Source organism: Buteo buteo, chromosome 13 (assembly GCF_964188355.1).
Source record: "Buteo buteo chromosome 13, bButBut1.hap1.1, whole genome shotgun sequence".
In the NCBI taxonomy this organism is placed as follows: domain Eukaryota; kingdom Metazoa; phylum Chordata; class Aves; order Accipitriformes; family Accipitridae; genus Buteo; species Buteo buteo.
This window is the reverse complement of record NC_134183.1, coordinates 32,636,555-32,653,442: the sequence shown is the minus strand read 5'-3', so window position 1 is coordinate 32,653,442 and position 16,888 is coordinate 32,636,555. Positions and strand designations below refer to the sequence as shown.

General features: G+C 36.5%; 1 protein-coding gene across 4 annotated transcripts in view; it reads right to left on the bottom strand.

Annotated features, from left to right (window-relative positions):
- ENTREP2 (endosomal transmembrane epsin interactor 2) overlaps window positions 1-16,888 on the bottom strand; it is a 160,835-nt gene that overhangs the window by 29,475 nt on the left and 114,472 nt on the right. For all 4 annotated transcript variants that reach the window (XM_075045436.1, XM_075045435.1, XM_075045437.1 and 1 more), the window contains exon 4: window positions 16,338-16,469. In XM_075045436.1, coding sequence (XP_074901537.1) covers window positions 16,338-16,469 — 132 coding nt within the window. The remainder of the gene's footprint in view (window positions 1-16,337; window positions 16,470-16,888) is intronic.

Genomic DNA, 16,888 nt, shown 5'->3' with positions numbered 1-16,888 from the left:
GTATAATTAAAAAAAAAAAGCATCCATCTTTTCCAATCACTGGATTTTTATTTACTTTCCCATCAGCCAATGAAAAGGAACACTGACTGATTTAGCATGCTGGTGACATTTCAAAACTACTACATTCCTTCTACGGCAATTGCATAGCTGTTGTAATTGTTACAATTATATGGCTCAGTTAGTATTCTGAACAGCCAGTAAAAGTATTTGAGAAAAAGCGTCACAGAGAACAGATGAAAAACAGAATCAAAGTTTTTAATATATCACGAGTAAAAACACTCACTGTGTAAAGAACATTCTGTAGGATCTAAGTTTAAGAGTATTTCAGTCACTGCTAGCACACAAAATAACTTCCATGCTATAACATCAATGCATTGCTCGCTTTGTTTTTTCCAACAGTACTAAAAAAATGATAGAAAGGTACGGATTTACTCCTGCCACCATAATTGCACGCTCCTCAAGTGACCTTCATTTGAAGATGGAAATACCAGCCATGGGAACCAGGCAGACATTAAATGAGTCAATAACTTCTAGTCATTTAACAGCTTACACTGAGCCAGATTTGCTCTTGCTCATCTGGTCAGTGGTTTTCTGTCTTCTTGGCCAGCCCCTCAGCCAGGGGAATAATGAATCAACAGCAAAATACCAGAAGGGCCGATCTCTAACTCACATACAGAAGGTGATACAGAGGACTCATTCAAATACAAAGTCTTATAGACCCATTTAGAGCATTCACATGGAGATAAACAGGCAAATAAATCCCTAGAGATCCAATTAGTTAACAGTGGCACAAAAAGAGCTTGAGATCCTGCATGTTCTTTTCCATATGTAAACCTAGGTAAAAAACACCAAGGCAGATATGAGATGTAGGGTAGAAATAGGACTACTTCCTAGCAATAAGAAACTTCATTCATTGCTTACTACAGCCATTTAGAACCAACAGGTTTAGCTAATCCAAATGTATAACTTAATACCATTTATGCTAAATAATAAAATCTACATCAAAGTTGTAAATTAGGGTCCAAGGTGTCTTTAAGACCCTCATACTACTTAGATGCCTCAGGATAGACTCAACTGTGCCTGTATCACTCATGACAGATGTTTCTTTGATCTGCTCCTAAAGATCCTGCAGCTTCACCCCACTGTTCCAATGTTTATCTTTACCATCAGTGTCCTTCTTATGTCCATCCCACAGTTGAAAAACCATTGCTGCTTTCCTTCCATAGCTTTTGAGAACAGGCTGTTACACAGCAGACTTGTACCCCTTTAAACTCTATTATCATGCTTGAAGGTTTTTTCTCCTTTACTGCATGACATATTAACCCCATTTCCTCCAATCCTCAACTGAGACCAATTTCCTACATCTCTGATCATTTTCATTGATTTCAGTTGGTTCACCTCAAGCTGGTCCACCTTATTCCTCAAATGCAGAATCCTATACTGGGCACAATCAAGGCCTTGCAAATGCTGACTATAGCATAAGGATTATTTCTTGTGCTTTACAGGCTATACTCATCCTTACACAGACTGCAGTGATGACTGAGGTTTTTTGCAACAGCACATCATTGATTTATTTTTTGTCCAACATAACCCCAGATCCTTTCCTGCAGAACTATGACCCTCTTCAACCTGCTAGTAGGTAAGGGTAAGGACAGAAGCAACTTCATAAAGACAAAACTATTTTTATTGGAGAAAAGCCAAAAACCAAATCTCATTCTCAATTATACTTATCTCACATTTATAAAAAATAAGGAATAAACCAAACCCATTTCACAGTACATGAATAGAGAAAAGGGATTAAATTTTTTCCCCCAATTCCTTCCTCCAACACTCCAAAGCACAGAGTAAAACCAAGTAATACTTTTCATTTTTAGTTACTTTTTTCTTTTTCTACCAGTAATTCTAGAAAACCTCTCCAGAGCGTCAAACCAATTGCTTTAATTTTTATTCATTACTAACTATTGTGAAACAACAGAAAAAGTAAGCAGACTGCAGTAGTGTCCCAGACTGAACACTCAAATAATCACAACTTTTTTGTTGTGGTTTGAGATTTTTCCCTTGCCATGCACGGGTAGCTGAAATCAATTTGCTATTCAGCATTACGTTTGTTATGTAGGGCAGGGATTATTGTCCACCGTAACAATGGCCCTCTTTCCACAGCCTCCTTTTCCAGGCTAAGCATGCAAGAGTTAGAATATTGTTCCCACTGCAATCTTTTTGAAGGTGAAGATAAAACTAAATGCAGTTTCAAATGCAGTGATGCAGTATTTTTATATATTTCATAAAGATCAATAAAGAGCAGACATCTATCAGCCAAAACCACAACAAGACAGCAAAGCTAAACAAAATTGGAAAAGATGTTAAGTTTAAATTTTTAACAGTGAAGGTAATAACTAAGCAATGATTGTGGTATCCTCACCTTCACTAGGTATTTCTTAAAGGAAGACTACTTCTTTGTTGGGTTTTTTTTTTCCTAAAGTCTGTTTCAACTCAAACAAGAACCAACCAACAATGAACCCTTCTCTGCCTCCCCTCCACCTGCAAACAAACATTATATAGCCTCAGGCAATTTACCATTTTCAGGGAATTCCCTCCCTGTGCCCTGTAGAACAAGTAACTAGGTAATTCATAGGACACCCATTTATTCAACTATAGAGAGCAAATGAGCAGCACAGGCTTTCAAGATCTAAAACCCTCCATGGCCAAACATGCTACCCAAAAGACAGTGCAGGTGCTTATGCAGATTGCAGCTGGAACACAATGACAATCAAGAGGTCCTTTAGGAAGTATCTGTGAAAAAGCAGTAACCACCACAGGGATAATCTTAACTCTCCACAGCACCTGGCCACAGACAGCTACATTTATAGGGGTCTAAAGGAGTAAGAAATCTATATTAAATACAAAAGCAAGGAGCTTTAGCAACAGATTTTTGGTTGATATCTGCAAGAACTACACCAATCAGAAAACAGAACACATGAATCTGTAATGGTGTGAAATATGATTCCTTGCTCCTCGCAAATGGCTGAACCAATTTTCTCTTACATGGTATTTTTCTGGATATTTTCATCTTTTTAAGAGAAAAATCTGATTCTTCAGCATGTTTATATGATAATTAATGCTCTGATAGATATAATGTACTATGTAGAATTTTTCTTCCACAGGTTATGTATACAATTTTCTTACTACACCTTAACTGACTAATCGCAGAGGACAAAAATCCCTTTAAGAGTGGAAGAGCTGTCAGAATTGCCTGGAAGCAAGCCTAGGTCAATGCAGATTATATACCCACAGGAGTTAGATGGCATTGTGAGCTGTTTCTCTGTGGCCAGTTATTTCCCCAAGTAGATCCCCTGGTAAATCTCAAAAGCTGAATTTGAATTTAATACTGACTTATGAAAAAAGAAAGATTTCATGGTTGCAGTATTCCATTTTTATTACAGCTTAATATTTACCAAATTAATTGTGTCATTACCTACGTAACTGTTTATCACGTTTTCCCTCCCTAATAACAGACACCTTTGACTTATACTATGGTCCCACTAAGGATACTTGTGCATTCTCAAATCTTCTTCACACTATCATCCATATGTCTTACTTAAGGAGAGAACATCTATTTTTTATTCTTCTTTTACTGAGTTAAGCTGTTTTCAGTATTACTCTTTTGATACTGTTTCTGTGCGACTGCACCTCAAAGTTCTGCCTTTATTAGCACAATTAAAATAATACTTTGTAATAAAAGCTTTTAAAACACACATTTTCCAAAATAAACATTCACAAAGCAAAAAGTACACTAAAACTAAACCTTTCCTTCATATCTACTGAGAGTTTACCCCATCTTCAGTAGGGATTGCCTTCTCATAGAATACGGCAATCCCATACTCCCTATGCTTTCTCCATGACAGTCACAGCCACCTTTATGATCCTGTAAATTCTTGAAAAAAGCATACTCTTACATTCCTGAGAGTTCAAAACTGATTCAGAAGGAAACAATGCTTGTCACACAAAATTTGTGGTCTTGTAAAACATCTCACCTGGAGATCTTTAGCATGAAAGCAGAGTATAACATCAAAACGAATGTAATTCTTCAGCCATACAAAGACTCTGGAGCACCAACCTCTTTACCCACCAAAATGTTGAAAACTGTATTAGATGAATTGCATGAAAATGTGGCTGCGTGTGGAACAGAAGATGCAGACATTGGGATTTAGCCCTTTGTGGAATAGTCATCCCATGACAACATTTCTCAGAGAGACAGCATTATAAACAACTCTGTTCTCAGATATATTGAGACCTAAGAATGCACGCTAGCAGCAAATTCGAGTAGCTACTGAATTCAAGAAAGCAACTCTTTTATGAAACGGATTCTGCCAAGCCAAAATTGTAAGTGGTGTCAGGTATAGCTTTCTTCTCACATAAATCAACAAACTGAGAAGCAGAGACTGCCAAGAAAAGGAGGTGTGTTGTCCAGTTTAAATGGCATGTGTGTTGACTGGCTTTTTGTCTTCTGTTGGTAGGATTCTTATGAAACATGCTGTAAACAAAGAGAATAGACTGATCCTTTAACTGTGGAGGAGTCATTGAGATATTTGGAGAAATGAAAGTTATAAATGAAAGAAGAAATGTAACAACAAATAATCTGGACAAAACAGCACAAAGTGTTATCTCAAACAGAAGGCAGAAACTGTTTGTACCATTTCTGAGATTAAACATGGTTTAACTACAGAATTCCATGAAATGTTACTGATAGAACTCTGGACATCAACAGAGGCAAAAATAACTGTATGAGCTTTATAACCTTAAAAAGGGGGCTAAACGAGCCTATTTATGTCCTATTGAGGGTGTGCTGGTTTTGGCTAGGACAGAGTTAATTTTCTTCATAGTAGCTAGTATGGGGCTATGTTTTGGATTTGTGCTGGAAACAGTTTTGATAATACAGGGATGTTTTCCTTACTGCTGAGCAGGGCTTACACAGAGCCAAGGGCTGTTCTGCTTCTCACCCCACCAGTGAGCAGGCTGGGGGTGCACAAGAAGTTGGGAGGGGACACAGCCGGGACTGCTGACCCCAACTGACCAAAGGGATATTCCAGACCACAGGACGTCATGCTCAGCACATAAAGCTGGGGAAGGAGGAGGAAGGGGGGGCACCTGAAGTGATGGCGTTTGTCTTCCCAAGTAACCACTAGGCATGATGGAGCCCTGCTTTCCTGGAGATAGCTGAACACCTGTCTGCCCGTGGGAAATGGTGAATGAATTCCCTGTTTCACTTTGCTTGCATGTGTGGCTTTTGCTTTACCTATTAAACTGTTCTTTATCTCAACTCAGAAGTTTTGTCACTTTTACCCTTCTGATTCTCCTCCCCCGACTCCAACTTGGGGGAGTGAGCGAGGGGCTGCATGGTGCTTAGTTGCTGGCTGGGGTTAAACCATGACAGAGGGGCTGCACACTAATCTGGTAGATGCTAGTTTTATGTGTGTGAGCTCTCTTCCTTTGCTGTGCTTACGTAACAAAAAGAAGCAAATCTTTCAAACCTTAGCTCAAAATGAAACTGAACATTTCCCCAGTCTGGAAGTAGTAAGGTCTATAATAGAGCTAGTAGAAATGTTTCAGCAAAAAATGTCATTTTGACACTACACATATATTTCATTTCATTTTCAATTTTGGCAAAAAACAAAGTTGGGAGCTCTCAGTCAGATCTAATATGCAGCAATATATCACAGAACTATTTATATTAGGGGCAGCTGAACAGAAGCAGAAGAGATATTCCTTGTCTCCTCCTCCTTGTTTACATGCATTAAGTTTAATTAAGCTGAAATACCTCCCCTTTGGGTTTATGTCTACTTGTTAGACTGGAAGACAGCCTTATGGGATGTGTTGTTAGCAGTATGTAGAAAATCTGAATTTTCTAAGCTGGTTGTGAGAAAGGGTTTAACATGTTCCAGATTTAATCAACATTGGCATTGTTTTCCTGATGCCACAACTACATAAACTCCACACCTACCTAAGCAGCTTAGCTACAGAAAAGACATTGCTGCCTACAAGCATCAAAATCATTCAGAAGTTAGGTTTCCCAGTGCTTTCAGGTACGCAAGCAAGCACTGCTGGCTACGCAAACAGAATACATATACCTAAAAGTATGTACCTGTTTCTTTTGCTTTTTGCGTGTTTCCAGAATTATGGAAACATGACCTGGCAGAGGTCCCATACTGAGCAGTCAGCCTCAGCTGCAGTTTCTGAGTATTGTTTTTTGTGGATGGCACACAGGTGAGATACCTGTAACTGCCACTAAAATTAGGCCACTATTTAGAAAAGTAAAAAGACTGTAAGAACAGGTTGTGTGAACTGCAATTTAAAAATCCTGAAGTTCTGTCTGGAAACCCCGAACATCTAAGCAGACAGAAGTCACAGTTTGCATTGCTGTGTTCTATGAAGCACTAACAACAGTTAGCCAAATCCAATCACACAGTAACAATCTCTCTCCAACAAAATGACAGCTTAATATTTTGCAGTGCCATTCTTTTAGAATCCTTAACCATGGCCCTGTAAAGGGATCTCCAATGCCCTTCTTGGACATCCTACACACCATTTGATCATTCAAAACATGTTTACTTCTCTTTAATGGAATTGCTTTTAGACTTTAGCTGATCAATGTAAGCTGCCCAAGCTATAATTTTTGCAAATAAGTGTAATTTACAGCCTCCTTTGCTGGCTACATGATTGTGAAAGTTAATATTATTATCTGAATGTTGTATATCAGTATTTCCTTTCTACATTTTAGTTTCTACCAACTGCAGTTGCAGCAGCTCCTGGCTGTGCTAGGGAAGGAGCAGAAAAGAACAGCCTCCCTCTGACAAGCCTTCCTCCAGAAAGGAGCTGAAGTTTGACAAAGCATAGGAAGATTGTCTAAATAAAGCTCCTCTCCCACAGAAAACATATAGCTATCTTATTTCATAGGCTTCTACATACAGAATTTGTTGTGAAAAGAGGATACCTGCTATCTTCTTCAAAACCCCAGTTGTATTCCCAAATATCCTAGGATCCTAACCACTTTCATGCCAGTGAGCTCAGACAACATGAAAAAGTTAGGAAACCTCAGTGCCTTAGGTTGCTGAGCCTTCCCCTTCCCTTTAACCACCTTTAGGCATACTCAACCCTCAAAACTCTGTTCTGCATCTTCAACTCTTTCCCATATCCCTCTCCATCACCAGTTTGCAAGTGACTGCTGAGGTAAGGACACGGCAGGGATTTTTTGTGATTGGTGAGTGACTGAAGACAAGGGAAGAGACACTGGTGAAAGTGACTGTCTCTCAAATTTTATCAAAATGAAGATCACCAGCAGGTAATATTTAAGATAAATTACAAAAAAGGAAATAAAAGCAAATCACACTTAGCACTGCTACACATCATGCTTTTCTTTTTTGTTGCACAGTCTTAAGAAGACACAACCAACATTTTTCAAGTGCACCACTTTACTGAAAAGTGCTTACATAAAAATGCATGTTCTCTAAATCTGAGAACCAGGACCAAAAGCCTATGGAACACATTAAAATATGAGCTGTATTTCAAAAGCTGAGTATTTTTTAAAATTTGAATGTTTAATTGAAGTATTTTTATATTTTGTATTCCAAAAATATAATTTTATTATATAATTCAGTGAGAACTTAATAAAAAAAAAACCCATACAGTAATATACTGAAAAATCAGTTTGTCCTAAAAACTCATTTTCTTTGTTTTCCATCAAAGTGCTGGTTGATAAGGCACTCAGATGGTATTAAACTGGAATTACAAAAAAATTGGTGATTGATAACTCAACTGTAGAAACAATAATTTAAGAAAGCAATTTAGAACAGCTGTTAGCACAGGCAATTACCTGACAGAAGCAAAGAAAATCTCTGGAGTGAGACAGAATCTAAAATAAAAAATGATAATGGCATGAGTCCCCATTAGTGATGGGAGAGGTGGCAGAACAGGGTCCTTCATAACCAAAGAACACTCACTGCAAGTGTATTCACCCTTCTGAAATTTTGCCCTTCAAAACAGAATTTGTAACTCCTATCACAGCAAATGTAAAGCAAAACTGGAATACTACCAATTTGCTCTAATGGTGAACCATATCCATAGAGTTCCTTCATCTTGGAAAACAAAGTTATAACTGAAATTCTCTCTATCAGTTGCCTTCCAGAACCAGTAGTAGAAAAGCTGTATTTGTCAACCACAGCGGGAATCCAGCTGTAATACATGTAATAATATGTGCATTCAACATTAACAGCAAAAACTCAAATGTAATTTTAGATCTGGAAGGGAAGTACTACATGACTGACAGCAGCCTGCATATGAAACCGAGCCATAAGGTTGCAAGCAAACCTGCATATGAAACCAAGCAATAAGGTTGCAACCAAGCAAAATTCCTAAAGAACTTTGCTTCCATATATACAATATCTCCAAACTCATAGCTATGAAAAAGCAGTAAGACACATTAACCTTTGGAATGATAGTGTTTCATCTTGTTTGTACACACTTTATTCACCAAAAGCATAAAGCACCAAGTCAAAAACCAGATACATAACCACCTACCACAAACTACTGTTTTGTAAGGGCTTGAAATGAAGCCAAGTTATAACGATCACACCAAAGGACTTCAGCATAAGCCTGATAGAATTATATGCTTCAGGATAACTGTTATCTGGGAAAAAACACCAATAGCCTTGCTTAACCTGACTCCTTTTACCAAACTACTGCAGGAGCTCCCTAATTCCTTTTACATACCCACGAAATACAGATTAAAAATCAAGTAAGCCCAGATAAAACAAGAATCTCTGGACAACTTCACAACTCAACTCAAATACAGACTTTGGTAAATATTTAATCATTCCCTTGCCTCTTCATATCATAGCAATGAACTGTACTATCAATTAAGTTGCATGCATGAACATCAAACCAGGGAATTTAACATTCAATACAGGCACATACCACACAGATGAAGCACTACTACCACAAAATATTCATTTTTTCTGTCAAATATTATACAGAAAATTATCCAGCTATGCTGCTTACACAGAATTGAGAAACTGTGTTTAAACCTATTTTGTTCTAGAAAGGAAGTACAGATCAATGCTTCTTGTCCCCACTTACTTCTCTGTCTCCACATTTATTTACAACATTTAAAATATTTATTATTTTTTTTGTGAAATGTGTTACTTATGTTCATATTAACAAAAAAATAAGTTACATAGCACAAACCCAGTACTTCTTAAGAGTTCTAACCTGTGCAACAATATTGAACTGCCAATTCTTTTTACAACACACATTTTGCTGGCTCAATAGATTGTTTTCCTGTGGAAATAAAAGGTTCATAGTCTTTGAAGCTCTTAAGTCCTTTGCAATTTTGAGACCTTAGTCAATATACAATAAAAGGAGTAAAATAAGCTTGCTGATGTGTAGAAAGAACACTCTGTAATCAGTAGCCCTAAACACATGGATCTGAACATCCACACTGATCAAGGGCTAAAACCAGCTTCACTTCTGCAATTCTTTGAAGATGATTTCTTTTCTCCTTGACTGACTTCAATTACAGCGCTTCATTTCTTATACTACTGTAACATGAAAAGAGATAATGAGCAGTAAAGCTTTTTCACCCATGAAATTAGTCTCTGTGTACCTCTTTTTATTTGTGAATTCAAGGACAACAATCCTTTTAACTCAAATTATAACTTCAGTGGTTCTAACTGCCTATGTCTGAAAAACTCTAAAAAAATAGCTACTTTAATACTAGGGAGACTGTCTTTGCTTACGAAGAATCAATTCTGAACCATACGGATCTCAAATGCACATTGAACTGTAAATGGAGAAATGGCCAATGCTTCATAAAATAGATTTAAGGTATGAGAGTACAATATAGTAGACTATTTCACATGATTCTAAAATATTTACTATATTTTTAAGCAGTGCACAGCTGCTACTTAAGAAAAATAAATTCAAAAAGGTCTTCTCTGCTTGGGTGCGAGTTTGCATATCCCTCATCAACTCAGGTGTCTACATTAAATTTAGTACTGCAGATATGTTAGTTAGAGACTCCTGAAAGACTAAGGTTCCATAAAATAACTGGACAAGTATGTAATAAACAGATTCCAGCCATTCAAAGAGGCAGCTTTTCAGCCATGAGAGAAGTTCACAACCATATTCACTCATTGCCTAAGCTAGGAACAAAAACATTCATGAGGAAGGAAAAGTATGAGCAGACTATGTCTGTTACGCAACTGTTACTTAGAGCTTTTGAATACTTGTAACTCAACTATTCAGACTACAAAGCCCACACTGAACTGCTCTATTTTTGATGATATCTAGTATGATAAGTCACTCTGAGCATAAATAATATTTTCGGTTACCTGTTAAGAACATGAAACAACTCCAGCATTTCAAAATCTGATAGGAAATTACTCGTTCTATGCTGAGCTTTACCCAATTTTAAGCAGATCATGAAGTCTTGTAGATATGTCATTCAGCTAAATTAAATATTTTGCATTTGGTCATACAGCAAATCTGAGGAAAGTCTGTTCTCATAACTCTAAAGAACATGTTAGGAGTCACCCTCCTCTGTTTTCCAAGGGAAAGCATATTCTTCTGAATGGAAAAAAAATTAAATGTATGGGTAGGCTTGATCATCAGGAAATTCAGTAACAATAAATTTGGATTCAAAGGAGAGGAAAGGAAAGATTCACACAGAAGACTGCAAGAACCCCAACTTACATAAATCTCTAAAAATGATGCCTAGCTTACAAACTAATGAATGGAATCAGTAAACAGAAAAAGACACTTACTATTTATACTGTACTTCAAATTTCAGTAGTTCCAAACCAAATATTTATGCTGAAAATAGAGGGGGGAAATCAGCTTTTCCCCTAGCCTGTATAGTCACAAAACCATTCTACAGAAGTACTTTAAGTAAAGTAGGAAGCAATTATTTAAATAGCAAAATCATAAATGAGCATACATGACTGCAGATATTCTGGGCTGTGTGTAAGCTATTAAAGTAATTAATACCCTACTGGATCATTACTAAAGCAAAGCAGCATAACATTCTCCTCTTACATGCAAATATCAGACAGTAATAATACATTACAAAACAATTCAATCTTCTAAACACGTAACTTCGTCCTCTCAAAACACAAAATCAAGAATATAAGTTTTGTTGCATGCATGTCTTTAATAAGTTCAAGATATTCTGAGTTTAGAAAGAAGGAATAATTTTGACATATGAAAGCTGTCAGGAAAATTCAGTCCTCATATGTTAATAAACATTACAAGAAAAACTCAGTTGCTTAAAATTTCATCTACAAACCAACACATTCAGTGCGCATTACTACATCAGCATTTTATGCTCATTCAGAGGTAACACTGTGCAAAAAAGGCATCTCATTCGTACTGGTTTCATCTTGGAAAAGACTTAGGATGTTGCCTGAAGTATAATCAGCAATGTTATCCAGTGGTTATATGAGTTTATAACCAGGTCTCCGTGTGTTTGTTTACATACTTATGTGTGTGTGTGTGTGTATAAAAAAGATTTACCCTTCTGCATTTTTTCTGGTTTTACCTGAATAAAAGCCAGCTTGCGCAGCAATATCAGATGACTGAGACACAATTAAAGTAATACACTGCGGATTACACCTTGGCTAAATTGACTGGCTGTTTTATTCAATACACGGGTTTCCAATCTTCATCAATTTGTGAGCCTCCTAGAACTTTTCTACCGGAGCGTCAGCTCTTTAGTTAATTCAAGCCTACTCATAGCAGGTTTGTGCTCCTGTCCTGTTTCACAGTTCCCTTAGTAATCTACAAGCCTGACATCTTTGGCCATAAACTTCTACTTTATGCATTAGAATCACTCCTTTCTTGTTTGGACAGAAGGTAAAAGCAAAATGAGCTCAACTGAAGGCTTTCTCAGAAAGTGAAAAAAACATTCAATTGCTTCCAAGCACAAGATAAGGTAACGTTACAAAGTGTTATTTGCACAAGATCTATTGGTTCTGGCAAACAATTTCTCTCAAGTGACTGTTCTTCAGATATTTAAATAATCTCCCTTTTATGTTTTACCTAAGAGATTTCATATGTTTGACCTTTTAAGATTTTAGAATACCAAGATCTGTAAGATTCTATTAATTGTAAGGTAAGGCAGTCTATATACTAATAAAATAAAACATTTTGCCACAGCTTCATGCCTCAGCTCGTATTTTTCTTTTAGGAATTTTACTGTAAGTAAAAAAGTTATCTTTTTACTGTAACAATAATGTTATCTTTTTCCTCTTCAATCAAGTTCAAGGCAAAAGTAAGTCTGTATAAGATTTAAGTAGCAGAGGACAAATGATTTCTAAAATTTCATCCCATAAAAATTAATTTTTCAAAAATCATTAAATATTAAAAGGAATGTCCTGAGGCAAATTTCCTTATATAACAGTATCCCCTCCTACATTTGTAAAGCCATCATATATCTTTGATTATAAACACACAATTTCCTTAAACCAGAGTTCACGTGAATCTGTTATCATTCACATTCATGAAACTGGACCTAACAGTCAATTGGCAAGAGTGAATAGTGAGGTACACACATGAGCCTTGCAAACGTGTTTGTTTGAAGTATTCATCTTGATTTACATGATTTACTGATATTGTTTTATGGGATATGAAGGTCAACATATAAAGTGGCTAACACCAAGCCTAGTTTCACACCAGCTGAATTCAATCTAAGAGTGAACTTCACTGTTGAAAGAGATGACTCAGAAGGAACAGGCAAGCAGGTGCTCCTTTTGGCACGTTTGTTATAGCACTACACTGCACTCTACCTAGCAGGTGAAGACTTGGAATTCCAGTAATCCCAAAGGTGGATCTGTGTGACAGAACAAAGTGTAGATCTCAGTGCCAGACTGTTTTCACTAAAAGCCCAGTGCAGATGCTGTTGCATTTTGGACCAGATCAGTTCATGGAACTGATTCATTCTGTGATAGCATGACTGCTAAATCCGAGCTAACAAACTCCGTGGCAGGAAACAGCCAGACACAGAACTGCCTCTTCTGGTGGCAGCTCTGTGGAAAAGCACATTAAGTTGATGCTAGTGAAACTGCACCCTAAGCTCATCACATCTGTGGTCGTCATCTCATTTCTGTACATCTGATTCCTAATAAACCTTTCTAACTCTTTTTCCTAATTTTGTAAATAGGTAGGATTTGCTTTTACCCTCATTTGGCTTGAATTAAGTCAAGTAACCTCCTAACATAGGACAGAGTTGTTCTAGAAGCACAGTTATTGTTAAAATCAAGACACTGGGACACCAACATTCTTTAGCAGCACAGAATATTGACCCTCAGTATCCAGACAAAAGCAAGGAACCTTATTTTCAGGGACAGTATAGGAGCTATTAATGCAGGAAAATGTGTAGAAAATGCATCTTCTGGTGAAAAACAGTAATCAGAAAATCTCCTCATTGTAAAACAGGGCAGATGGATCAGACTTGGGTGCCTGCAGATCTTAGTAGTTTGTCACATCATGCAGCTGTGCTATTTTTACTGGAGATATGCAGACAAGACTACAAGTATATCTTCTTATAAATAAAACTCTAAACCACCAATTCACTGTTCTTGAAATGGGTTGAGTCCCCAACCCTTACAAAAGCGCAAATTCAGAGTATTTTTGTCCATTTTACTGTAACATATAATTTAGTGCTGAAATTTCACTATTCAAATAATCACAGGAATTAGCACTCATTTCACAGATCACATATTCAGTCAGCTTTTGCAATCAATGCTCATATCTCTATATGTACATATGTGTGATCATAGATATTGCAGTGGTAATTCTGGTGTCCCTATTAAAATGTTTGGGTAGCTCATTCAGGGTTTGAAAGGAAGAAACAGACATTGATTTACAAAGGAGCATAAAGAGATGATACAGAGCAGAGATGACAAAAACCAATTTTTAAAAAATTTAGAAATTTTTCAAAGCAACTATAAAAAGCCCCACTCAATATCATGCAAGGCATGATCCCAGCACAATTTAGCATACATGACTGGTAGCCACTGGTTTTTTAACTTGTTCTGTTTGACTGACTGAGAACAAGATCAGACAGAAGATGCGTATGCAACTGTTCTGTTTACAATGCAGCTCCCATAGCTGCTACGACCAAAAAAGCACAGATGACTTAGTGAAACATGAGATTTTTACTCCACTCTCAATAAAGAGAAGGAACATGAAACCTACATAACGTTATACATAAAGGTGTATGATCTTAACTGTGTTACTCTGCACTTTCTCTCCCTCTGGCTCCCCAAACAATGAGCACAATTGAGCTTTTGGTACTAAAACATCTGTTCTCTTAAAATCACATTGTAGTTGTTAATGGCAATTAAAGAAGGTGAGCCTTATCACTGTCAGTTGTTCACCTAATGAGCTGTGATCTTTTTTTTCTATGGGCTTAGTAAGATGCTGTTCTTAAATTTACAGCCAGGAATACAGAGCTCTCCAAGCCAAATAGAAAGCAAATGTAGAATTAAAACTGAAAAAGATTTAAGAAACTTTCTGAAAAAGTTATTTTACTAACCTTCTTTTAAATTAAAAATTCTGAACATTCTTAATTAAAGCTGCACTCAGACTATACTCACAGGAACTCCTGTGTTTAAATCAGTCCTCTGCCACCGCAAGCAGGTATGTCATCAATTCTTTTTATAAATGACTGAGTTGTATTTTAAAATAAATCATATTTTGTGCTTCTGTTCTGATTGCTGTACTGGTTAGAAACCTTACCCTGATTTCCAGCATATGTCACTTGTACTCACTTCATATGCTGACAATGTCCTCAAACATAAACAGTTCTTTTCTCTCTCATTAAAATTTACTCTACTGACATATTTACTGCAAGCAACCATATGCTCCCTCAATCTTTATTTTTACAGGATCGGCAAGTCAGCTTTTTCTGTATGATAGGTTCATGTTTTTGCATCTGTCATACTCTGAATGTCTGAGAAGTTATTTTCCTGTATTTCCTTCTTGCAACATATTTCACTGAAACTGCACCACTGAATACAGTCCTGAATTTAGCATTCCACATAGCAGTTAATTATTATTTTTGGACCAGCAATATCAAGTTATGCTTCTTTTCCACTTACTAAATTCCTGCTACCCAGTAGGTTTTTGCTCCCATAGTCTCCTTTAGCATCCTCATTAAAACCTGAGGCAGAGTTCTTACTTAATTTGGGAGCTGTATCAAATTGTTTTAATTTCTATCTGATCCTTATTACTTAGTGTTTGTTTTTCTTTTTTCCTTTTTCTTAACAAAGCTGAAGAACATTTAGATATTTATTATATACCTTTTGCAGGATTTCTGCTTGTTCTGAACTTTAAAATATAGCTTCATATATCAACATAACTTTGCATTTTCAGGCCTCACACTATAGTCTGAGATCCTTATCACATTGAATTTCACTACTTTACTCCATTATATTCTATTAACTATATTAAAATAGATGCTTTGAAATTGAAAGCCACAGACACAGAGTTAGTTCTGTTGATCATTAGATTAAACGTAAAATGAATCAATCTGTCTCCCAGGTTAGGGTTCTTTTCTCTGACCAATTCTTTCATGGATTCCTTACTGTTTTCCAAACGAATGTAACACCACGTCTTGCTGTTTGGTGACAATGAAGTGAAGCAATGATGTGGGCAATTACACTGGGATATAACTTACTCATACAATATTCTTAATATTTCCTCTCAGTTTTTTATCTGGGTAGTTGTAACACAAAAAGCCACCGGATTTAAACTTCTTATAATATTGAAGAGCACTCTATAAGCATATTTCCAGCATTATCCTGAAAGTACACTTACTATTCTCTCTGAAAGTAACTTCCATCTGAAATACTGCTAATACTTTGTGTTAGCAGTACATCATGAAATATTTCATCGTTCTGCTAATACTTTGTGTTTCTTTGCAGTCTACCATAACATTACTAAACAACGCCAACCACCACCTTTGATTCTAGCTTTCCTGAGCAGCAACACGAAAGACACCTGTTCTTATACCTTCCAGCATTGGTCATAACCAATTGTAACTTCTGTTTCTTAAATAACCTCTAACAAAATAGTTACCTATACAGATATTGAGAGTGTAACATAAAACCATTTTCATGCATAGAAGCACTAAATTCTGTTGGATTAACATAATTTTTTTTTTTTTTTTGCATTGTAAGAGTGTACGAACACAGAGAACACCAGCTGCTACTCCTTTTATCACACACTTCTGTCTTGCTAAGTACTCACTACTTAAAACTGAAATAAACTGTTAATTCTTAACGCACCTTTAGGGTCAGCCTCACAATATTACACTCCTGCAGAGGGTTCAGTTTCAGTGTTTCTCCCAAGTTACTGCAGCCTGATGTTTGATGCTGCATTTCACAGCAAACACAGACACCATCACTGTCGAATTTAATCTGTGGAGAAAAAAGGTCAGAAAAAATATAAATCAACAGAAATACACTTCTCAAAAATTGTATTTACACTTATTGTAATGACTACTAAATGCAATAGTAAAATCTCTATGCAGAATCCCCCGAAGAGGAATGTCTTTCATTGGCTAATACAAGCTATAAACCCAGGTAAAATACAGAAAGAGGATACCATACCAAAGACTGTTACCTTTTATGCCTCTTTTTGAAAAAGATTTGCTTTACAGAGGCAGATGAAACCAGAGTAACTCAGCTGAATAAACATCAAATCATACCCAATGGGGAAAGACAAAAAATATCAGAAAAAAGTCAGAAAATAGATGAAGCAGTAATGATCACAAATGTAACTTATACATGGAAAAATAATTACAAAAGAAACCATGACATGTACTTGAGAAAAGAGA